Source organism: Bos mutus, chromosome 6 (genome assembly GCF_027580195.1).
Source record: "Bos mutus isolate GX-2022 chromosome 6, NWIPB_WYAK_1.1, whole genome shotgun sequence".
In the NCBI taxonomy this organism is placed as follows: domain Eukaryota; kingdom Metazoa; phylum Chordata; class Mammalia; order Artiodactyla; family Bovidae; genus Bos; species Bos mutus.
Genome location: NC_091622.1, coordinates 86,668,254 through 86,694,119, shown reverse-complemented (window position 1 = coordinate 86,694,119; position 25,866 = coordinate 86,668,254). Strand labels below are relative to the sequence as shown.

Below are 25,866 nucleotides of genomic sequence, written 5' to 3'. Positions count from 1 at the left end.
ATTATTTACCCACAAAGTTATCGAGGAAGCCCCCAATATACTGTTATTTAAACTCTATTTGAATATTTCTAGGACAAAACAAACTCGCTTCAAAAAGCTGTTCATCATTTCAGTTATTAATTAGCCACAGCTATAAAGTTCTCTCACACTGAACTAAAATCTACTGTCCGCCATTTCTCTCAGCTCTACCCAGGAGTAACAAATGTCGCTGATATCCTCATACTACCTGTTCTGTCCCTACAGGAGGATAGCTGTATCCTAAAATCTTTCCCTCTGTGCCCTAATCTTCAGTCCCACCAGATACCATTAATGATTAACAGAAAATTCCTGCTTTATTTTGACCTTTTGAAATTGACAATATCCAACCTTGTAAATGAGTTAATAAATTACAGGAAATGTACTAGACATGAAGGTTCTCAGATAGTCAATAGAGTATCAAAAGCTGTTGTCAATCCTACTGTCTTATCCTAGATTCCAAGATAATGTGATATTTGATTATGTAGGGTTTTATCCACTTTGTCATGTTGATGGTATTGTTAATCCCTTATTACAAAATGACACTTAAGAAAGCTTTTGTCCCTCAATTCTGACTTCTCACCTTGGATATATACTTTAAACAGCTCACCTGAAAGACTTAGGGTGCAACAGTTTCCTCTATGAGCAGTTTTCACCAAAATCAGGCATTTTCACCATTAATTCAAACAAATCCTAAAGAGAGTCTTTTTAAAAGGGAAAAAAACAATCTTCCCTGGTCAGTATCCAACCACTACCACCTCCACTCCAAATCATAAAACAAGAATGTCTACATATAAGCAATATATGATGTAAAATAGATAACTAAGAAGAACTTACTGTATAGCACAGAGAACTCAATACTCTGTAATGGCTTATATGGGAAAATGATCTAAAAATAGAGTAAATAGACGTATAACTGATTTACTCTGTGTACACCTGAAACTAACACATTCCAATTTAAAAACAAGAAGAATTTCTACCCTGTGTTACATATATTTATTCTTCCGTGGAGTTGAGGCAAGGCCATCTAGGTGGTAAAAGGCACACCAGTAGTTGCCATCATATCACCCAAGAAGGATTTCCCAATATTTAAATCCAGGAGGATGAGTTATTAAACATCAAAAAAATTTATAATAGGAACTGGGCCACTTATATACTTATTTTTTTAAATATAGTATCAAAATATTGGGAAATTTCCTAGACTTACTTGAATGAATGATGAATCAGGGACAAATATTGACTGCCTTCCCTGTGTTCTCCTACTGTGTATGTAATGGGTATGTTGAAAACATACTGTGTATGTAATACGTATGTTGAAAACATGGGTCTCACCATCAACAAAGTACTCATTCCCTGTGGGAACAAGCTTTTCCCAACCATGTCGAGGGACTTGAAAGTAGGACTTTTATTTTTCTGATCACACAAATAAGGTCTTATGGTCCTTTTGAACCTCAAAATAACCACCTTATAACAGTCATGGAAATTTCTGGTCAATCATCAAAAATTTGTAAATTCAAATGTGTTCCTTTTTATGGATGAGTAGTACTCCATGGTATATATGTACCACAGCTTTATTCATTCATCTGTCAAGGAGTAGGAAAGGGTGAAAGGTGGGAGGGAGGTTCAAGAGGGAGGGGACACATGTATACCTATGGCTGATTCATGTTGACATATGGCAGAACCCAAACCAATATTGTAAAGCACTTATCCTTCAATTAAAAATAAATTTTTAAAAAATTGTAAATTCATTTAAAGTGGGAAGTTTGATTCCCCCAGGTCATTTGTATTTCAGTCTTGTTGCCTTTAATGGCAAAGGGGATCATATACTTTCCTCTGCCTGTTCTCTTCTCCTTCATCCTACTCTCTAGGCTGCTTTTAGTTCCTCCAGGGCTAACACAAGGAAAAAAGAAGCCAGCAGGAAAGATAAGCAGCAGCAAATCTCACTCAGTGGGCAGCCTGGTGAGGTAGCGTTCCTTTCTCTGGTTACAGATGTTCAGAGTTAACACATTCTTTTTGTGGGTTCTTCGGAGATCTCTTTCCCCATCATCCCTGGTGATCACTCACATCATCGGGCAACTTAAGAGCTCCCTCTAGCCCTTTGACTTTCAAATTGTCTGCATCTGCACAAGGGCATCCTACTCTTGGTAGCCTACTGCCTTCTACATAAATGTCTCCCCACTTCAAAAAAAAAAAAAAAGAGATAGGAGGATTCCAGGCCTGTTTTGCTCTCCTGCCCAATCAGCATCAGGTACACAGGCCACAGCAGAGTCTCCCACTCACAGCCCAACCTCTGTTGCCCCAGGCCACTTAACCAGCCCTTCTAAATGTACAGTTTTCTCAAGACTGAATCAGATACCTGACCATGCCACCGCATCTTCCAAGGATCACCTATCAAGGTCTGAATGTGTTCTTTGAAGCCCCTCTTACAATTCTTGAAGTGAAGAAAAGCACTCTCTTACCACTCTCCCGAACCCATCACATGGACTGACAACTTTCCCAAAAAATTATTTTGCCTAATTTCCAATTTTTCCCTCAGCTTACCCAGCCTTCTGTTAGTCTGGAGGTGTAAATGAAGCAAGAGTGGCAACACCAGGTCTCACACCCCTCCCTGAAAGGCCTGCGTGCCTGTGCCCAGTGCTTCACTTTGGAATGTAGACATGCTCTCCATTTATTTTCTTCTTGGTTCATTTGAGCCCTTGGATGAATCTGAAGCAAAGAAAAGAGGGAGGGATAAAAAGCTTTCTTTTAACATCATCATAAAGAAGGCTGAATGCCGAAGAATTGATGCTTTTGAACTGTGGTGTTGGAGAAGACTCTTGAGAGTCCCTTGGACTGCAAGGAGATCCAACCAGTCCATTCTAAAGGAGATCAACCCTGAAAATTCATTGGAAGGACTGATGTTGAAGCTGAAGCTCCAATACTTTGGTCACCTGATATGAAGAGCTGACTCATTAGAAAAGATCCTGATGCTGGAAAAGAATGAAGGCGGGAGGAGAAGGGGACGACAGAGGATGAGATGGTTGAATGGCATCATCAACCCAATGGACATGGGTTTGAGCAAGCTCCAGGAGATAGTGAAGGACAGGGAGGCTTGGCATGCTGCAGTCCAGAGGGTTGCAAAGAGTCATACATGACTGAGCGACCTAATATCAAAAAGAACACTTCCAATTTACTAGTTAGCATATATATTTTGATTCACCTATTTTAAGTACTATTTCATTCTTTTTCTTAACTTAATTGTCATTAAAGTTTATAGAATGCCATCAAATAGTATGTTATCAAATTCTGATCCATTGTGAGAAACAAGAAGGCACCCCCAAAATGAAGCTGCACAAAGATATTAAGAAAATGGTAGTTTCGTATCAATGAATCATGTCCCTTTGTATATACACATTTAATGGACCATTCATTTAAAGAGGAAAGATTCAATTTCTCTATTTCTGATTGTTAGGCCGAGATTATGAGAAAGATAAAGTCTGCAAGGACCTTGCCAGCCTGGGAAGAGATGACTTCACATCTTTGTAAGTATGATGTATTCATTCACTCTTCCTGGTTACCTGACCTAGAATGAAGCTCAGGGTGCTGCTAAGTCGCTTCAGTCGTGTCCGACTCTGTGCGACCCCATAGACGGCAGCCCACCAGGCTCCCCTGTCCCTGGGATTCTCCAGGCAAGAACACTGGAGTGGGTGGCCATTTCCTTCTCCAATGCATAAAAGTGAAAAGTAAAAGTGAAGTCGCTCAGTCGTGTCCGACTCTAGCGACCCCATGGACTGCAGCCTACCAGGCTCCTCCGTCCATGGGATTCTCTAGGCAAAAGTACTGGAGTGGGGTGCCATTGCCTTCTCCAAAGCTCAATGTGAGGTAACTTCAATTCAGCTTCAGGGGCTAAACTGAGCTCCACTGAGATTAAGAGGATAGAGTCCCAGGGTCAAAGTGGGCAGAGACGTTAGGCATATGGAGACCATCCAAAGATTCAAGCTGAACTACCCCTACCATGGTCTGAGAATTTGCTATAGGTTTACCAATGAGTTGAGAGCAAGCATAGTTTTCTAAGATGAATTAAAAGGCAGCAGTACATGCTAGGACTATGGCAAAGAGCATAACAAGGGCAAGAACAGGTTCATTCAGAGAAGCTTGAGAGAGGAAAGAACATGAGGCTGGTTTGATGGAACCCCTCAACTCCATCTTCTACTGCTTTACAAGATGAGGTTTTGTTCTAAGTGAACCTATTTTTAAAGTCAATGTCCTATTTTTATTGGTCAAGAACGTGTGCAAAATTCCACTAAAAAGACAATGGAAGAGACTTCATATTAAAATATGCACAAACATGAAGACTTTTAAAAATTCTGAGTATGTTCATTTTTCTCCTCAGGTCAATGGTCCTATACAGCAGAAAATTTTCCAGTGGCACCTTTGAACAGATCAGCCATCTTGTGAATGAAGTTGTTTCCTTAACAGTAACCTGCTGTGCGGAAGGGGCCGATCCTGACTGCTATGACAACAGAGTAGGGATATGTGGTTGGCCTCATCTGTTGTGGCCCATAGAACAGAGTCGAGATAGGCCTTTACATCACATCTTGGGGAAATCTTAGACACCAACCCACCTACTCCAAGTTTAGGGGAAATATGAAACCTATTATCTCAGAACTAAAATTTATTCTAGTGTAGTGATCAATTTTGCCCGTTGGTCCTACAAGTTTCAAATGAGAAAACTGGGGTGTAGTTCATGAACCTCCTGAAATAATTCCAACATTCTGTATATCTTAGAAGCCTACCAATACGCATACCTGTATCATGCCAAGACTGGTACCAGCTGCCCTGGAAAAACTTAGCATTGGTTTCAAACTAGTTTGAGGTTCAAAAATTGGCCTATATATACACACACACACTAAGTTCTGCATTTTCTCCATTAGAGTATATCTGCAGAAATTTAAAATGCTGAAATGACAGTTTTCAAAATATAGACAGTAGCTAAAAGAGGCGGGACTACATGTGTTTCTAGCAATTTACTGGTACTGTCATCAGGCCAAATAAAAATGGCATTTAACTGCATCTTGATAAATGCCTCTACAGGCAAATATCTCCCTATTCAAAGCCGTGGCAGTTAGCCAACAGAAACAATGTTCCAAAGACCTGATTAGAATATATTCTACATGGTGACTCTTACCCATTAATTGCTTTATCTGGCCCTTATCTACTTTCTAAGAATTTTAACATTTTCTCCCATAAACCACAAAAGTACATTATTTCAACCCTACCTTCTGCACTATGTTAAACAAGCAAGCTACAAATTGTAATCAAAACAGAGCACATTTTTATTTCCATTTTATTTTATATATTTGCTAACCCATCCATTGACCAAAGATGGGCTCCAATATTGTTAGAGACAGATCATAAGTACAGAAATGGCACTGATGTTTTTTGGATTACATCTTCCTTCTCCTGTTGTTCAAAGCAATTTTCTTCTATAAATATGTTACTTTCTTTGTAAACTTTTCTTATTTGGAAGAAAGTAATAAAGGAAAAATAGGGAAGTTGCCAGACAAAGAAATGGTGAAAGTTTCACTGTTTACTTCTGGTTTACAAAACTAATATCACATTGGTTTCCTTCACTGACAGGAAAGATCTTTAGAAGTTTTGTCCTAAAAAGATAACTTATAAAGTAAGTGTAAAGATGTCAAAGTCTTTTTCCCATGTAAATCCTCAAATAATTTTTTCCATGATGACTATTTCTATTCCATGCATCAAATTATTCCAGATATCAAATTCTTCCCAAAAAGAACAGTTCGTTGCTACAATTGTTTGGTGGTATTACCATGGGCTTAATCTGCCCACATGAATCAGTCTACCATTGTTGAGGCAGTAAATTAAGTTGTAGCACTGCTTCAGCTATGATACACAGGAAAATAAACTTTGGGGCTTTGGGAAAAAACAGAACCTCAGGCCTCATCTTTGACCTACTGAATCAGAATTTCTGTGTTATGCAGCCCAAGCAGTGCCAATTTTTATATAGTCTGTGATATGATGCAAAAGCACGTTCAAGAACCACTGTGTTCAAGAACATAGATCAGTGTTGAAGACCAAGGCAGTCAAGAATTAAGAGTGTGTTCAAGTTACAAAGGGAAGGGAGGAAGGCAGAGAGAGGTAACCATTCTCAGCATAGTATTTAGAACAGAATGCAGATGGCAGATCATATCAGAATCAATGGAGTTTTTTAAAAGGACCTCCCTCATCTTCAGAGATGTTAATATCCCCATGGAGAAACACTAAACTAGAGGATCCAGCCTCTAAAGGCTGTAGTCACACACCATCCACTCATTAATGAAGGTTTTCTTTAGGTCCTACTCTGAGTCTTAACATAAGACTCTGTACTTGCCTGAAACTAGAATTATGCAACTTGTCATAGACAACTTTGTTTCCAATGAGAGTTTTCAAATTTAGAGCTAAGATACTATACCAGGTGGAGAACTAAAGGCCAAAAAATTGTATGTATGTGAGTTTACTTGTTTTTCTTTTCTCATCCTAGACTTCAGCATTGTCTGACAAGTCCTGTGAAAGCAACTCTCCATTCCCAGTGCACCCTGGAACTCCTGAGTGCTGCACCCATGAGGGCCTTGAAAAGAAGCTCTGTATGGCTGCCCTGAAGCACCAGCCACAAGAATTTCCAACTTATGTAGAGCCAACAAATGACGAGATCTGTGAGGCATTCAGGAAAGATCCCAAGGACTTTGCTGATCGGTAAGCAGCTTTCATCACATGTAAAACTTCAGGGTACAAAATAACAAACATGTTTAAGCTAACCCCCTACTGTGTACAGACACCTTTTATACCATACCACAACCCAGACAATTTCCAATAACAGAAAATTGGCTGTAACCCAAGACAGCCCATCTTTGTCAGTGCTGATTATTATAAATGCCTTTTCTCAGATGAAGATGAAAGCAACTTTCCCAAACCCCCACCTTCTGTCATCCTAGTTCTAGTATCTGAAGCAGAATCACCTGGAATGCCCCCATCCTTGTGACATTTTCAAATATTTAACAGCAGCTATTGTGATTACTCTTATGTTAGGGATCTTTGCATACTCCATCCGATAGGATTTTATTGCTGTGCAAAAGAGCATAGGACCTCCCTGGTGGCTCAGAGGGTAAAGCATCTGCCTGCAATGCGGGAGACTCTGGGTTCAATTCCTGGGTTGGGAAGATTCCCTGGAGAAGGAAATGGCAACCCACTCCAGTACTGTTGCCTGGAGAATCCCATGGATGGAGGAGCCTGGTGGGCTACGGTCCACGGGGTCGCGAAGAGTACGACACGACTGAGCGACTTCACTTTCACTTTCGTTTTCAGAGCATAAGAAATAAATAGCTTTTTCTCATTCCTACAGTACATCCCCAGAAACAGCTGTCAACAAGACACATATTGCAAAGCAAACATATTACATTTCTTTTTTCATTGTTTAATATTCTCGAGAAGGTTATATGTTGATTCTTTAGACTTAGAAGACCATATAAATGAAAAATTGAAAATATTTATTTGTAATAATAGAATACACACACACACATGCATGCACACACACAGAGAAGTCAAAAGAAATGTCATTAAAACTGGCTTTAGAAATAAGTCAAGGTGATAATTTTATAAAAATTGGTTGGTTTGCCGATACCTGTAAATTGTCAGAGAAGATTTTGCCCAGGATTTCAGAGTCTTTTTAGACCCTTAGGGGCTTATACTCCTAAAAATGAATTTCAACAAATAAACAAGCCAATACATAACAATTGTCTAAACTCAACAGATAATGAAAGGTAATTGCATTACATTCATTTTAGTTTGTTTCATTAACATTAATAAGCAGCCACCCCAGGCCATGCATATGGTAGAAGCTAAATGAACAAAGGGACAAATGACCTCTCTCAAGTAATCTACGTGGAAATTTGGGAAAGATTTTTTTAATGAAAATATTGATTAAAAGTGACTAGTATATAGTGCCACAGGAACCTCCTTCCAGCTCCAGTTCTGCTGGAGACGCAGCCCAGAGACTACATTGCCTTATAGCGAGCTTCTGAGCGGGTTGTCCGGCCCTGCCTTACTGCAGTGGCGCTGCCCGCGCTTTCCAAAGCAGAGTGCTGCAGCTACTGTCCCAGCCTTGGTGTTTGGTGAACACAAGCCCAAGCGTGCCTGGAGTGTGCAACTTCTCGCCGAGCCTGGCGAGTCCCGGGCGTGACCCACGCTGACGGAGGGAGAGTGGAAGCCTCTGGGGTGGAGAAGAGCAGCAAGAAGAAGACCAAAAAGAAACTTGCTACTGGAGAGGAAGCCAAATTGTTGGCAAGTTTCATGGGTGTCATGAATAACATGCGGAAACAGACAATACTGTGTGATGTGATCCTTACGGTCCAGGAAAGAAAGATACCTGCTCATCGTGTTGTCTTGCTGCAGCCATTCATTTTTTTTAACCTAAAGTTCACAACTAACATGCTTGAATCAAAGTCCTTTCAAGTGGAACTCAAAGATGCCAAACCTGACATTACTGAACAACTTGTGGAATTCGCTTATACCGCTAGAATTTCTGAGAATAGCAACGATGTTCAGTCCTTGTTAGATGCAGCAAACCAGTACCAGATTGAACCTGTGAAGCAAATGTGTGTTGATTTTTTGAGAAAACAAATTGATGCTTCAAACCGTCTTGGCATAACTGTATTAGCAGAGTGTCTAGACTGTCCTGAATGGAAAGCAACTGCAGATGACTTTATTCATCAGCATTTTACTGATGTTTCTAAAACTGATGAATTTCTACAACTTGTCAAGCAAGTTACACATCTCCTCAACCAGGACCCTCTGTCAGAGCAGAGGGTCAGTTTTATGTGCTGCTGTCAGATGGTTGAAATATGATGAACCTAACCGCCAACCTTTTATGGTTGACATCCTTGCTAAAGTCAGGTTTCCTCTTATATCAAAGAATTTAAGTAAAACAGTACAAGCTGAACCACTTATTCAAGACAATCCCGAATGTCTTAAGATGGTGATAAGTAAATTGCCTTAATATCCATTTATAAACTGATCATGTAGCCAGTTTCTCATGAACTTAAAACCCTTCAGAATGGATCAGACTGGGCAGCCAGGGAGAAATACTTGAGACTTGGCCCTTCTGGATAGTTAATCCGTTGGTGTTCTCAACTGTCTATCTGGAAGGAATTTAGCCTCATTCCTTATTTTATAGGAACATGTGTGATAGAAGGTAAAAAATTAGACTTTGTCTCATTTCATGTACAGTAACTTTCAGTTTATGTGTTTTGTTTCCTTTTTAAAATTCAAGTAGTGTACCATGACCACATTTTCTTTCTTGAAGAAAAAAGTTGGTTTGTTGTACCTGGAGCACATTTTTTGCCATATCCTTTTTTCATTTACTTAATTTTTCTTGACCCGCAGACTTGAGTTCGAACCAGTCTGTAAAATATCACTTAATAAAAATCATACAATTAAAAAAAAAGTGACTAGTATTATAACCCCTGCTCTATATCCCGGGTGCTTTTTTAGATATTAAAACTATAAAGTAACATGCATCCTTTTTTTTCCCCCATCAAAACACTTCTGAAAAAGTGAGTTGTTTCCCACAAATATTTTCATTAATCCTACTATTTCTCCCCTACAGATTTATGTATGAATATTCCATTAATTATGGACAAGCTCCTCTGACACTTTTAGTCGGTTACACCAAGAGTTATCTCTCTATGGTAGGGTCCTGCTGTACTTCACCAAACCCAACAGTATGCTTTTTGAAAGAGGTAGGTGTCATTTCATCACAGCTATATATTCATCATTAGCTATGTACTTTTTTCTTCTATTAATGCCATTCCTTTTAAATAATGTTAGATTCAGATTCTGGAATCTGAAAATATTTTTTAAATGCCTCTTTTTTATTTTGTTAATGGAAAAACACACATAAGCAACTCTGGGGGAAATGTTCCTTTGGTCAGAATTCAGTTTTCTAGTCATTAAAAGGAGTCAGAATGTCCCTTTTTTCTGCTACTTTTGCACACTGCTTTCAATGTATCCTGACCATCTAATGAAATATTTCTCATTTATTTTCTAGAGACTTCAGCTTAAACATTTTTCACTTCTCACCATTATGACAAACAGAATCTGCTCACAATACGCTGCTTATGGGAAGGAGAAGTCAAGGCTCAGGTAAAAATTAAGCACAATCAGTATGTGTAGCTATTTCTGTGCTATCAATCTGTATTAGGATTCTCTAAAAAAATGTTTGCAATAGAAAATACAAACTATAGTGTTATGTTCCTACAATCCTCAAAAATAGTGCTCAGCTACTTTTTATTTTCTCTACACAGAACATGAACCAAAGGAACAAGACTATTATAAAACCTAATTTGCTTTTAATCAACATTTTCCATATACTCATCATAAGACTGGTAGACCACTAGAAATTATTTCCTCAATATTCATAATGCTGTATATTGCAAACACACAAGCAAAAACAATCATTTTCTTATTCACCACCCATTACTTGCTTTGCCCATTTTTTCCTTGGGAAGAAAACTTCCTGAATTCTTTTTATATATCTCTTAAGCTCCTTGAATTTATTTTAATTATTTACTTTGTTCTAACCTTCACTTTGATTTTTGTATGGCTTTGTTAATGTCACACTTTAATTTTGACAGTTTCTATGTTTACAATTCTCTCATAGCTTATCAGACATCTATATTTGCCAGCTTTATATCTTTAGTATTTACAGTCTCTTTAATTTTTCTTACTCTGATTCACAAATTCTTTCCTCTAATGATAATGCAATAATTCATGCTGGCACCAGATCTTAAGGTTCCCCCAAAGGCCATAGAAGCTACTTTCATGAATTCTTTAAAGATAATCTTCCATTAGAACTACTGAAAAACTAAATTGTGTTTTCTCTTGAAATTCCCTTTAGTTTTTCTTTTGCATTAAGAGTATTAGGTGTGTAGAGCACAGTAATTCATAGTATAAAACATCCTATAAAGATGTACATACATAAATGGCTTTATATATCTTAAATATATACCATAAATAATATATAAGATATAATTCATATATCATAAACTTATACTTGCATTAGTGTGTAGAAATTTACTCTGAAGAGCTGAGTGTGAACAAAAGTTTAGCTAAAAATATTGCCGCCACTTTTTTTAAATAGGAAAAACATTTCCTAATATGCCTAGAATACAGCATGTTTAAATCAATTATAATATATCCATATGAGAGAATGCCATACAGTTAGAATTATATTTCAAAAGAATATTTAATGAAAACAAAACACCACTATTCCTTTTATCTGTAGTTTCTAAGTAAATTTATGAACAATTCTAAAGACTAGGAGGGGCCACAAAACACAACATTGGCCCTATGAATAGATGTTAGACATTTCTTTATTACCATTTTAGGTCTAACATTTTAATTTGTAAAATGCATTTATCTGGCTGTGTTTATTGGCCAGCTCTTAGTTGTGGTATGCAGCATCTTTTCATTGAGGCATGAAGCTCCCTGACCACAGATTGAACCCAGAACCACTGGGAGCACAGAGTCTTAGCCATTGGACCCCTAGGGATGTCCCTAGATCTAACATTTTAAAGGCTTGCTTCAGCTACAAAAATCTGGCCAGAAGAGAAGCTCTTTATCAGTACTGAAAACATGAAGAGATTCATTGGGAATGGCTGAATTTTCAATAGTGACTTTTGCACAAAGGATCTGCTACATGACAGATATGCTCTATGCAAATGTTGAGGACAAAGAAGTAAAACTTGGATATTATTCCTCCAGACCATGTTCATAAATAAACCAAGAAAACTGAGAATATAGGTAAACTAATCATTCATTTTTAACTGTTCAGCCATCTCATCAAATTTGCCCAGAAAGTGCCTACTGCACATCTGGAAGATGTTCTGCCACTTGCTGAAGATATTACAACAATCCTCTCCAAGTGCTGTGACTCTGTCTCTGAGGACTGCATCAAGGAGGTAAGAAAATGTTCATCGTCGTAGACCACTTACTGAATGGCCGGCACTCTCCTAAGCTGCTTTCTACATGCATCATCTCAGTGACTTCTCCTATGTATCCTATGAAATTTAAATACACTGTTAACTCAATTGTACAGATGAGGAAACAAGATTATCAAGGATTAATAAACTGAAGTCCTACAACTAGTAAGTGGCAAAGTCCACACAAAGCCAAGATTCTGATTCCGAAGACCTTACTCTACCTACAGAGCCCAGAGCATATCCACTAGCCATAGATGGTTACATTTAAATTAAATCTTTGAAAACACTAGCCTCATTTCAAGTGCTCAGTATTGGACAATACAGATAGAGAATATTTCATCATCACCTGTTATATCATTCACCTGTTTTATTAGACAACACTGAACTCATTATTAAAAGCTTCTAATGTTTTGTTATACTTGTTAAAATTTAATAGTCATCCAACTTTTTCACCATTTTTCATTTATATCATCCATTCAAGTACATACAAATTTGTACTGTTACTTTAGATAGAAGTCACTCCATGTCTGTGACCTCTTTAGAAACAGATATTTTGACATCTGGTCTTTCTTTAAGGATACATCTCAGTGATAGGTGTTTCTCTATAACCTGACTTATAATGGCTAAGTGGGACTTTACTGTATATATGTACTGTATATACTACATTTAGCTACCTGGTGGTGGTGGTTTAGTCGCTAAGTCATGTCCGACTCTTGAGACCCCATGGACTGTAGCTCGCCAGGCTTCCTCTGTCCATGGGATTTTCCAGGGAAGAATACTGATGTGGGTTGCCATTTCCTTCTCCAGAGACATTTAGCTACCTAGATATACCATGTTTTAAACTAGTTCCCTTTTATTGGATTTAGGTTGTTTCAGTTTAACATGGTAAGCAGTGCTGCCCTTAATCGTTTTTAGCTAAATCTTCCCTTCATTCATTATTATGTTCTGAGAGTAAATTCTTGGAAATCATACTGTTATACTTCATGGCTTTTAGTACATACTGACAAGGGCTTCCCTACTGGCTCAGTGGTAAAGAATCTGCCTGCCAGTGCAGGAGGTGTGGGTTCGATCTCTGGTTGGGAAGATCCCCTGGAGGAGAAAATGGCAACCTACTCCAGTCTTCTTCCCTGAAAAATCCCATGGACAGAAGAATCAGGCAGGCTACAGTCCATAGGGTCACAAAAGAGTCAGACACAGCGATTGAACAACAATAACATACTGACAAACTGCACTTCACGAATAGTCTACCACTGTACCTTGTAAGAGGAGAAGGCAATGGCACCCCACTCCAGTACTCTTGCCTGGAAAATCCCATAGATGGAGGAGCCTGGTAGGCTGCAGTCCATGGGGTCGCTAGGAGTCGGACATGACTGAGCGACTTCACTTTCACTTTTCACTTTCATGCACTAGAGAAGGAAATGGCAACCCACTCCAGTGTTCTTGCCTGGAGAATCCCAGGGATGGGGGAGCCTGGTGGGCTGCCATCTCTGAGGTCGCACAGAGTCTGACACGACTGAAGCGACTTAGCAGCAGCAGCAGCAGTACCTTGTAAGAGCATTCATGCTGACTTTTTTAAGCTTTCCTTATTTTTAATGAGACTAACTAGAAACTAACAATGCACAAACTCACAATTTCTCTTGTAGCTTCCTGAATATGCAGTAAAACTCTGTGACAACTTATCCACTAAAAATTCGAAATTTAAGGACTGTTGTCAAGAAAAAACACCCATGGAGATATTTGTGTGCGCTTACTTCATGCCAGCTTCCCCAAACCCTGAATTGCCAGATGTCAAGCTGCCCATGAACAAAGATGTGTGTGATGAAGGAAACACCAAGGTCCTGGATCAGTAAGTAGGGTTGATTTAATTTGACAATATTGACTTTCACTAGCATTAAGTGACAAAAGAAATTAAAACTGAAAGAGATGGTAAGCCTTTATCTGTTTTCCTCCCACTAAGAATTGAGATACACCGTGGGCTACATACACTGAGTTGCATATGCTACAAGTATGTGCATACTTAAGGCCTCAAAATATCTCAGTTTGAATTAACAGGCCCCAAAAATCAATTACTCGTATTAGAGATTAGAATTTAGACTGAACTTGAACTGAAACTCTAATTTACATTTGTCTAAATACTCATCAGTTTTACAAATACATAAATATTGGGATGAGACAATGGAAGCGTTTACACAAATTACTTAAGAAAAGCTACTTAAGGTACCCACTTGATGCATTATATTGGATTTATTGTATTATCTTTGCACAAATGCAGTTCCATATATATTTGAAGTATTGATAGATCTGTTAATGCATAAATTTATAAACAAATATATATTTGGTACATATAGAATTTTAATTTAGTCGCAATAGCTTCAAAGCAACTATCAATAACTTGTATTTCAATGAGAATTTTAACTTAAAACGTGTTGGAGTCATTTTTAGTTCAATCTTTTATTTTTAATTAAGCCAGGTAATAGATACTAAATTTCAGAACATGACGTGTATACGCAAATCTACGCATGTTAAAGAGTGTTATCTCCTTTCTCTCTTCTGCCAGGTATATATTTGAACTAAGCAGGAAGACTCAGATTCCAGAAGTATTCCTCACTAAAATACTTGAGTCAACCCTGAAAAGCCTTGATGAATGCTGCCACTCTGAATCTTCTACTGCCTGTTTAAATGCAAAGGTACAATTTTCTATATTTATGTTGGTATAGCTCAAGGGTTAACAAAGCAAGTCTGGCCTGGTGCCTGTGATCTAAAAGTAGTCTTACACTTTTAAAGGGTTTAAAAATAGTATTTCATTATACATGAAAATTACATAAAACTCCAACTTCAGTGTTCATAAGGTTTCATCATAAGACAGTCCTGCTCATTATTTATAGTTGCTTTTGTGCCATGTTGGCAGTTGATTAGTTACAGCAGAGACTGCATGACACTTACACAGCTTGAAATGTTTACAATCTGGCCTTATGTAGAAAATGTTATCCAATATCCAATGTAGATAATAGACACATAATTTTTTAATTAATTAATTTATTTTAATTGGAGGCTAATTACTTTACAATATTGTAGTGATTTTTGCCACACATCGACATGAATCAGTCATGGGCGTACATGTGTTCCTCATCCAGAAGCCCCCTCCCACCTCCCTCCTCATCCCAACCCTCAGGGTCATCCCAGTGCACCATCCCTAAGCACCCTGTCGCATGCATCGAACCTGGACTGGCGATCCACTTCACATATGATAATATACACGTTTCAACACTACCTTCTCAAATCATCCCACCCTCGCCTTCTCCCACAGAGTCCAAAACACTTCTTTACATCTGTGTCTCTTGCTGTCTCTTGTATAGGGTCATCGTTACCATCTTTCTAAATTCCATATATATGTGTTAATATACTACAGTGGTGTTTTCCTTTCTAACTTACTTTACTCTGTATGATAGGCTCCAGTTTCATCCACCTCATTAGGACTGATTCAAATGCATTCCTTTTAATGGCTGAGTAATATTCCATCGTGTGTGTATATGTACCACAGCTTTTTTATCCATTCATCTGCCAATGGACATCTAGTTTGCTTCCATGTCCTGGCTGTTGTAAACAGTGCTGCAATGAACATTGGGGTACACGTGTCTCTTTCACTTCTGGTTTCCTCAGTGTGTATGCCCAGCAGTGGGATTGCTGGGTCGTATGGCAGTTCTATTTCCAGTTTTTCAAGGAATCTCCACACTGTTCTCCATAATGGCTGTACTCGTTTGCATTCCCACCAACAGTGTAAGAGGGTTCCCTTTTCTCTACACCCTCTCCAGCATGTAGACTGGAGAGGGTGTAGAGACTTTTGTTTGTAGACTTCTTGATAGCAGCCATTCTGACTGACATGAAGTGGTACCTCACTGTGGTTTTGATTTGCATTTCTCTGATAATGAGTGATGTTGAGCATCTTTTCATGTTTTTGTTAGCCGTCTGTATGTCTTCTTTGGAGAAATGTCTGTTTAGTTCTTTGGCCCATTTTTTGATTGGGTCGTTTATTTTTCTGGAATTGAGCTGCAGGAGTTGCTTGTATATTTTTGAGATTAATTCTTTGTCAATTCCTTCATTTGCTATTATTTTCTCCCATTCTGAAGGCTGTCTTTTCACCTTGCTAATAGTTTCCTTCGTTGTGCAAAAGCTTTTAAGTTTAATTAAATCCCATTTGTTTATTTTTGCCTTTATTTCCATTACTCTGGGAGGTGGGTCATAGAGGATCCTGCTGTGATTTATGTCAGAGAATGTTTTTCCTATGTTTTCCTCTAGGAGTTTTACAGTTTCTGATCTTACGTTTAGATCTTTAATCCATTTTGAGTTTATTTATGTGTATGGTGTTAGAAAGTGGTCTAGTTTCATTCTTTTACAAGTAGTTGACCAGTTTTCCCAGCACCACTTATTAGAGATTGTCTCTTCTCCTTTGTATATTCTTGCCTCCTTTGTCAAAGATAAGGTGTCCATAGGTTAGACACTCATATTGATACATTGCCTGGAATTCTGATTTAACATCTCTCTGAAGAGCGTTTCAAGACAAGTAATTGTTATGTAATCATTATTTTCTTACAGGGCCCTCAATTGACAAGGGAATTATCATCTTTCATTCAAAAAGGACAAGAACTATGTGCTGATTATTCAGAAAACACATTTACTGAGTACAAGAAAAAGTAAGGGTCTCGTTCTGGCTGATTCCTTCAAATTTATCAATAATAATAGCCTGGTATTGTGATTTGAAGCAGGGTTGAAGACTTCAGATGTGTTAAGTGAGCAGTTAAAAGAGGAGATGCAATTTAAGAGTTGTAAAGAATAGTCAGTCTAATACCTATATAAGAAAAAACAGTTCTTTTCTGGGGAGATGTCATGTATATCAGATGAGAGGTCAGTTAGAATACAGTCACAGAAACATAAATTCCAAGATCCACAGGGACATGATTTAAAAAATATATAATTAACTCATATCAACACTCTTACCAAAAAGTTATCTGTAGTTGTTGCTACAGATAAACAGAGAAACTAAAACTGCTGAAAAATATTATCTAAATTCATGGCATATTGTCTGATAGGACAACCCAAACTTTCAATCAAGTACAGTGTCATCCATTACCAGTATATATTCTCTATAAACTGGAAATAGAAATGTTAATCAATAAGGTACAATAGCCATTTTTCTCAAGTTAAAGAAGGAAGCATGTCTTTATAAATAGGTGTTAATACTAAAATAACAGGTCATAACAAAAATTTTACTGGCTTCCTAGAAAATATCTCTGTGAGATCATGTCATTCTCAATTTCATTAAGCAAATTTCTTAGATCTATTTCAAACCATCAACAACACAGCCCTCAAATAAGCACAAATACAACCTCACAAAAAAAACTTTTAAAGAATCCCAAAAGGAGGAAACCTTCAGTGACCCCTATGAAGACCTTAACAAAGTCTAAAAGAAAAATAAATGTGAAAGCCTTAAGTTCAAAATGGTTGTTTCCCATTTATCAGGAGATTATATAATTAATAAATTATGGAAGTGGCATAGAATATTATGGATAATACAAAATTAAGTTCCCTGCCAACAGTTTTGTTTTGAACTCTAGGGTTACATGGGATAATTCTGTGATAATTTATATAATCTCAGTTCATTAAAAGTGTTAATGCAGTGGAATTGATATTTGGGATTTTGAAAGTAGAGAAGATTGAAGCTATTGAATCTAGGTTTTTAAAATCCCACAGACCCTCTTTTTCTCCCTATCCTCTGAGTTGCATCTAGTCTGACTTCCTTTCCCTCCCAGCCGGGACCTACTATTTTCAATAACTCTTTAATAAGTAAGCTAATCCCCCTCACCCATCTGTCCTTTCCCAGCATCCATTATACTAATCCCAACTCTAGATAAACTTGGGTCTCCATTATGTCCCAATGCCCACTACTGGGCTGGCAAGTATCAATATTTCTTGGAAAAGTCATAAACCAGGCTGAGTTATCCATTATGAGAAGAGAGAGTTAATTTAAACTGGGAGGGACCATTCAAACCAGGAGGGAATCAACAAAGTCAGATCCTAGCACCATCTTAAATGGAGATGGAGAGTTCATAAAAAGCAGGGCTTAAAAAACACAAAGCCCTTGTGTCTTCTAGCATAGCTAGTTGAGTAGTAGGCAAACAGAAGAGATTATATATGAGAGAAAGTTCATTAAGGTGACAAAGTCCTATAAGGGAAGTACTCTTTGAGGAGTTTGAAATCTAGAACTGGAGAGAAGATGAAAGATTAGGGAGCAGAGAGGAGGAAGTCATCCATGTGATTGATGTAACTGAGTGAATGAAAGGGAAATAATAGGAATTCAAACTCAGCAGCAGGTTGTATGTTTACTTTCATGATCTAAAAAGACAGATTTCACTTCCTATTCTCCAACTGCGACATCAAAAATCATTCCACAGATACTAAGTTTTCTTAAGGGTCACTATTTTCCTTTTTTGCTGTTGCTGTTGCAAAAGATCTGAAGTGGCTACCATTTTGCACTGGACATGATTATAGAGTGCATCTATTACAACTTTACATAAAATTGGCCTTTCAGACTAGCAGAGAGACTAAGAGGAAAATTTCCTGATGCCACGGAGACGGATCTCCAAGAGCTGGTTGCCAAGCGCTCAGACTTTGCCTCCAAGTGCTGTTCTGTAAACTCACCTCCTCTCTACTGCAATTCAGAGGTAAGAAAATTTACTGTTCTACTTATCACTGCATAGTATGAAGAACCTGTATGGTCAGAATTGCTCATTGGTTACTGATTGCCTGTCCTACTCATGGGAAATGTCTTGTTGGTCTTTTCAGATGCAGGTATCCTATTTGTTCATATCCTCCATTTGACTCTTTATTTTCCAGCAGTCATTTCAGAATGCTATATTAGAATAGTCAAAAAAGATAAGGAGGTCATTTCATTTCACTTTATGGCTAATTCGGAAGTAGTAATGCCAATTCCAAGGATTTTGATGTCTCATCTGTTATATTTCTGGAATATAGAGGCAGGGTTAAGAACAGCTCTATGCCATGCTAAAACAGATTCTTCCTTGGCTCACCTTTCTAAAGTTCATGATATTAAGTTGTATTCCTTTTGACTGGATTACACTATTGTTTATTTTGTAGTCTATTGGGAAGGAAATACTTATGGCCCATTTTGGACCCATCATTTCTGCATCTATACATAAAAATAATTTTACTATAGTGTTAAAGTTAATACTACTTATGCCAGGGATTTCAGGTCAATTAGAAGTCTTTTTCTATAAATTAAAGGATTTTTTAAGAATTTATAAGAATCTTTATGCAATCAAACCATGAAAGCAACAAAGCCTGATTTAATTTTATGGATCAAGAAGATCCCCTGGAGAAGGGAATGGCTACCCACTCCAGTATTCTTGCCTGGAGAATTCCATGGACAGAGGAGCCTGGCAAGTTACAGTTCATGGGGTGGCAGAGTCAGAGACAACTGAGTGACTAACACTTTCACTTCATTTTTCTATTATTATTCTAGTAGAGCACATCTGAAGATACCTAAGAACTTAATAAGAAATGAAATGTTTATATGAAGAAAACTATAAAGGTCATTTAGTGTAATTTTTCATTCAGTTCATCCCTGCCAGAGGTCATTCGGCCTCCATTTAAATATCTGAAATTTGTTTTCTCCTAGAGGCAGCCTATTTCACTGCCCAGTAGCTTGATTTATGATAACATTTTTTTTTTCTCTAAAACATGTATTCCCCTCATAATTTCTGCTGAGTCTGGTCTGGCTTTCTTTACCAACTAGAAAATGTTATTTTCTCGGTTCTCTCGTAGAGGTTCTTTTATATTTCAACGGTTTTCTGAAAGTTAGGCTGTGAAAAGTTTTGTTTGTATTTAAGTCTTGGTTATACATACTAATTCTTGTACATATTTTGGTGGTTTTATTTTTTATTATTCTGTGTGTGTGTGTGTGGTGTGTGTTAGTTGCTCAGTTGTATCCGACTCTGTGTGACCCCATGGACTGTAGCCCACTAGGCTCCTCTGTCCATGGAATCTTCCAGACAAGAACACTAGAGTGGGTTGCCATATCCTCCCCCAAGGGATCTTTCCCACCCAGGGATCTAACTGGATCTCCTGCGTTGCAGGCAGATTCTTCACCATCTGAGCTTTTTTACCTTATCAATTTAACAAGCTGAGCTACATCACATTACTCATTTTTGTGCTCTATTCCCGAAGGCAATGGCACCCCACTCCAGTACTCTTGCCTGGAAAATCCCACGGACGGAGGAGCTTGGTAGGCTGCAGTCCATGGGGTCGCTAGGAGTCAGACACGACTGAGCGACTTCACTTTCACTCTTCACTTTCATGCATTGGAGAAGGAAATGACAACCCACTCCAGTGTTCTTGCCTTGAGAAATCCCAGGGACGGGGGAGCCTGGTGGGCTGCTGTCTATGGGGTCGCACAGAGTCGGACATGACTGAAGCGACTTAGCAGCATACCCTTGGAAATTATAATTTCTTCTCCAGTTTCAATGCATACCCTTCAAATCCCAAACCTATCTGTCAATCTTCCTAGTAATAATTTGTAAAGCCAGAATTCTGGAATGAAAAGGGTACAATAAAATAAAAAGAAGCCTATTCTTAAAATTCTGCTGAGAAACATATCATGTTAATCTTGCATTAAAGTTCAAAACAAGGTTCTAAAAAAAGTGAATTATTAGGAAATTTTGATCGTTACTGGCATTAAAACATCTATCATAAAGAAACTAAATCCAACAGTTTTTCTTCCTTTACTAACAACTGGCTTTGGGTAATATGGCAACTGAATCTAGGTTGCCTTTACAAGAAGTAAAAAAAAAAAATTACCTTTCCTAGAAGCTATTTTCTACCAGGAGAATTTGCTATGAGGGTCTCATTCAGTCACTAATAAAAAAAAAAGAAAAGAAAAAAACCTAACTCCTTTTTTTTTTTTTTTTTTTTACATTCTGTCAAAAATACCACTTTGCTAACCAGTCCCCAGTCCCTTTACCTGTTCATCCACACCCACTTTCCTTTTTGACCTTGTACAAGGCAAATAGAGCTGTATGCGTGAAGCACATACTTCCTTCAAGCCTGTTCCTTTTCATTTCTTTAACTTGCTTTTCAGTATATTCATTATAATACATTGCCATTTTAAGACTTTTTTTTCATATTTTCAACAACCATGGTGAGAACACAGTTTTGTGATGTTCTATTTTCTTGCTTTATAACCAGTAAATTTATAGCAGTGCTGCGGCTGAGTAGCCAAACTTTCAGAAATTGCTAAAGGACAGTGAGATGAATGAAGTTGAGCTACTCATGGATAAATGATTTTTTAGAGCCCTGGGAGGTTAGACTCTCTGGTATTTCTGTTAGCCTTTTGATGGTCTCTACATTAATGTTAATATCATAGCTAGGTAAGTGAGCTTACCTCTGACTTCAAGTTAAGGCAAAATCTGTTAGAACAGACTTTAATTCTCAATGCTTAGTGTAAGTATTTGTCCCACTCACCCTATAATTTGGATTATAGTTTATCATCAAATCTCCTTGTCCTATATTTGCTTGAAAGTTTTCTTCTTAAAAGCGGTACCTGTGCACCACATGCACACTGAGTCATTTATATCCACAGATCCACCTCTATCTGCCATTCTACACATGCATGGCACAATGGCTAGAGGAGTGGCAGAAAGGGCCTCTGAACCATACTAAATTAGTGTTTAATTATGTCATCTACCTCTATCTACTCCCTCACCTTGATCTTGAAATGACCAAGAAATAGAACAGTTAGTATAGCTTTCTTTCAGCTTTACCACAGCACTCAGAAGTCATTCCTTTTTATTCTATAGAGGCCCATTGACTGCAGAAAAACTTACAGTTGCAAAATTAGGCTTGATTTTTTTTCTCTCCATCATTCAGTCAGGTCATTCGTATTCATGACCTGATAATATAGCTTCTGAAAACTCATCACTACATTATCCCTAAGATGTCCCAACAGATTTCCCAAAGTTTTCAGAAAGCCACTGTCATATACTGGATTTGATCATTAAAATTTTTTTAAAAATCAATTTCAAATATCCATGAACAGCTGGGCAAAGAGGAGACCAATTCTTTTCTTCCCATCCCTTTCCCCTTCTGCCTCCTCTTTCCTTTCTCTCACACTTCAGGAAAAATGTTAATCTCTCAGTATAAGTAGTTTTTATAATCGTCAATATCATAGCTATCATTTATTAAACCATTACTATTTGTTAAGCAGAATATTAATAGCTTTACATGTATGTATTTGTGGAGTGATCTAAAGCAATTCCAAATGTTGGGTACCATTTTAATTCCCCTTTTGTGAGTGGGTTGAGTAGATATATGGAGGTTAGATGATGTTAGAAAAAACCATAAGTTTATTTCACATGAGTCTGTTATTCCATGAGATTGTCAGCATTTAGCCCTAATTTACCTAATAATGGTGAAAATAAATTATCAATACCAGAAAACTATTAATTACTGACTGGAAGTCCAAAATGATTGTTAAAATAGTAAAACTGATACCAAGTTAGTAGTATCACTCTGAATTCCATTCATCCTAGTTCCTTGGACTCTTTTTTCATTAGTTATAAGCTTCTGTTTCAACAATACCTTTTGAATGATTCTAATTTAAAGTTTTTTATCTCCCGATCTTAAATAAGGTAATTCAGACACTACTCCCTGGCTACGTTTCTTTCTCCTCCCCTTAAAGCCAAGATTCTTGAAAGAATAGTATACGCTCTCATTCATCACACCTCCTATGAATTCCTCTACCCTTTGCAGTATGGTACCTGAAGCTGCTATATCACTAATGACAAAGTCACACTGAAAATTTCTTGGTAAGTCTAACAGTTTTTCAGCCCTTACCAGCCTTCTCTGTAAAACACTTGATACCCACAATGATTTCTTCCTTCTTGCAACAATTGTCGTCTTATCATATTCTACCTTTTTCTCCTATGGTCCTTCCCTTCTCACTCTCTTTAGTATTGTCCCCTTCTTCTACCTACAATTTAAACTTCTTTTCTTCCAGAGTTTTTTCCTTCATCTTCAATTTTCATGACATTACATTTTTCCCTGAGCGTTCTTGTCCATGGACATGTGTTTAATCTTCAAACCTCCACCTCCAGGCAGAATCTCTCCCCTCAGGACCAAGATTTTCATCCAACTGTCCGTGGGGGCTCTTATCCCACAAGAAATTCAAACTCAACATGCCCAAAGTCTTCCCCTAAAAAACTCCTATTTCCCTACATTTATAAATACCATCACCATTCACCCATTGTCTAAAATAGAAACAGTAATCTTTGGCTTCTACATACATTCAACTCAGTTCCAAATCCTATGAATTCTAACTCTTCAATATCTCTCAGTAAATACCTTCTCCTATATTATCAGTACTTAGTGAGGACAATGAAAGATGGCATTTCTTGCACCATGCAAAGAGAATTATGATACAGCTCTGCTGTAGTGTCTCAGAAAAGAAAAATAGACAAAGGGGAGACACACTTGCCTAATTACAAAGTAGAAAATGACTGGATAAAAACTCATACTCAATGGCTTCCCTGATGGCTCAGAGGGTAAAGAATCTGCCTGCAATGCGGAAGACCTAGGTTTGATCCCTAGGTTGGGAAGATCCCCTGGAGGAGGGCATGGCAACCCACTCCAGTATTCTCACCTGGAGAATCCCTACAGACAGTGGAGCCTAGTGGGCTACAGTCCATAGGGTCGCAAAGAGTCAGACACAACTGAGCAGCTAAGCACAGCACAATTTAGGCAACATTTTACCTAGATTACAAGCTGCCCATTGGTCTCTCATCTCTAGTCTTCCTTAAGTGTCTCACACCCAATCCCCTCTCTATACTGAGGTCAAAATAACCTTTGTGATGCACAAAATGGTAAATACATTTTAATTCCTCTCCATCACTTCTAAATTATGTCCAATTTTTGTTTTTTTCTAATCAAAAGAATTTGGACCTTGGTTTCTTCTCCAAACTGGTCGTGACTTATTCTTATTGCTTTGGCTCTCCTAAACAACTTGCAGTTTCCTAAGTAAATTAAGCTTGCTCTTTTTTTTTTTTTTAACTTATTTATTTTTATTGAAGGATAATTACTTTACAGAATTTTCTTGTTTTCTTTCAACCCTCAACGTGAATCAGCCATAGGTATCCATAAATCCCCTCCCTTTTGAACCTCCCTCCACATCCCATCTTGGTAGGTTGATACAGAGCCCATGTTTGAGTTTCCTGAGCCACACAGAAAATTCCCATTGGCTATCCATTTTACATATGGTAATGCAAGTTTCCATGTCACTCTTTCCATACATCTCACCCTCTCTTCCTCTCTCCCCATGTCCATTTGTCTATTCTCTATGTCTGTTTCTCCACTGCTGCCCTATAAATAAATTCTCCAGTACCCTTTTCCTAGATTCTTTATATATATGTGTTAGAATACAACATTTATCTTACACTTTCTACTAACTTCACTCTGTATAGTAGGCTCTAGATTCATCCACCTCCTTAGAACTGACTCAAATGCACTCCTTTTTATGGCCAAGTAATATTCCATTGTGTACATGTACCACAACTTCTTTATCCATTCATCTGTCAATGGACATCTAGGTCACTTCCAATGTTCTAGCTATTATAAATAGTGCTGCAATAAACAATGGGATACATGTGTCTCTTTCCATTTTGGTTTCCTCAGGGTATATGCCTAGGAGTGGGATTGCTGGGTCTTACCTCAAGGCTTTTGCACCTACTAACTCAACCCAGATTGCCCTATTCACACACTATAACTGGCTCAATCCTTCCACAAGCTTCAGGATTCAAATTAAACATCAACTCCCCTGGAACCCAAGCTCATCTGCTATGAATTAATATTCTGTGCACACCCAATAATTAGCACCTATTAACTCATGTCATTGTTTCTTGTCTTTTTTCCTGGAATACTGTAATATAAAACTAAATAAATATGCTGCTGCTGCTGCTGCTAAGTCGCTTCAGTCGTGTCCAACTCTGTGCGACCCCAGAGACGGCAGCCCACCAGGCTCCTCTGTCCCTGGGATTCTCCAGGCAAGAGCACTGGAGTGGGTTGCCATTTCCTTCTCCAATGTATGAAAGTGAAAAGTGAAGGTGAAGTCGCTCAGTCATGTCCGACTCTGTGCGACCCCATAGACTGCAGCCTACCAGGCTCCTCCATCCATGGGATTTTCCAGGCAAGAGTACTGGAGTGGGGTGCCATTGTCTTCTCCAAATAAATATGAAGGATGGTCAATTAAAAATTTAATATAAAACTGTATTTTGACAAGAATCATTTCATATAAGCAAGGTTCAAAAAATTTTTATTCCTTCTGAATGATGTTATCTTGAAACAAAATATCTCATGATTTAAATAACATTTTTCATTTCAGATTGATGCTGAAATTAATACCCTACAGTCCTGATGCATGTGTACCGTCTTAAGTAAGTATAGTTGTTAAAGGCAGTAAAGAACCTAGCTTTGTACTATGTATTTTTTTTAATCATAATAGGAAGGAGATTATTTGTTCATATTATTTATTCTAACAATTATCTAGTCAAATGTATTTTATACATGAGAATATTAAGCATATGGAGAAGTTAAGGAACTTAAACAAGAATATACAACCAACTTCTGACATATTTAGGACTAGAGTCCTAGTCCCCAGCCCAGTACTTTATCCATTATAACCCCACAGCTAAGATAATGACCTCATAGAGATCAGGGGTCTTGATGCATTCAGCAGAAAAAGCTGAGTTTGAAGACAGAATCCATCAAG

The 25,866-nt window shown here is 37.8% G+C and overlaps 1 protein-coding gene across 1 annotated transcript in view; it reads left to right on the top strand.

The window, feature by feature from the left end:
• GC (GC vitamin D binding protein) overlaps positions 1–25,531 on the top strand; it is a 42,944-nt gene extending 17,413 nt beyond the window's left edge. The window contains exons 3-13 of the mRNA XM_014478621.2: positions 3,467–3,536; positions 4,388–4,520; positions 6,542–6,753; positions 9,662–9,794; positions 10,103–10,197; positions 11,888–12,014; positions 13,679–13,881; positions 14,593–14,722; positions 16,629–16,726; positions 18,622–18,754; positions 25,480–25,531. Of these exons, the coding sequence (XP_014334107.2) occupies positions 3,467–3,536; positions 4,388–4,520; positions 6,542–6,753; positions 9,662–9,794; positions 10,103–10,197; positions 11,888–12,014; positions 13,679–13,881; positions 14,593–14,722; positions 16,629–16,726; positions 18,622–18,754; positions 25,480–25,512 (1,367 nt within the window). The 3' untranslated portion in view covers positions 25,513–25,531. The remainder of the gene's footprint in view (positions 1–3,466; positions 3,537–4,387; positions 4,521–6,541; positions 6,754–9,661; positions 9,795–10,102; positions 10,198–11,887; positions 12,015–13,678; positions 13,882–14,592; positions 14,723–16,628; positions 16,727–18,621; positions 18,755–25,479) is intronic.
• Positions 25,532–25,866: the final 335 nt, after the last annotated feature.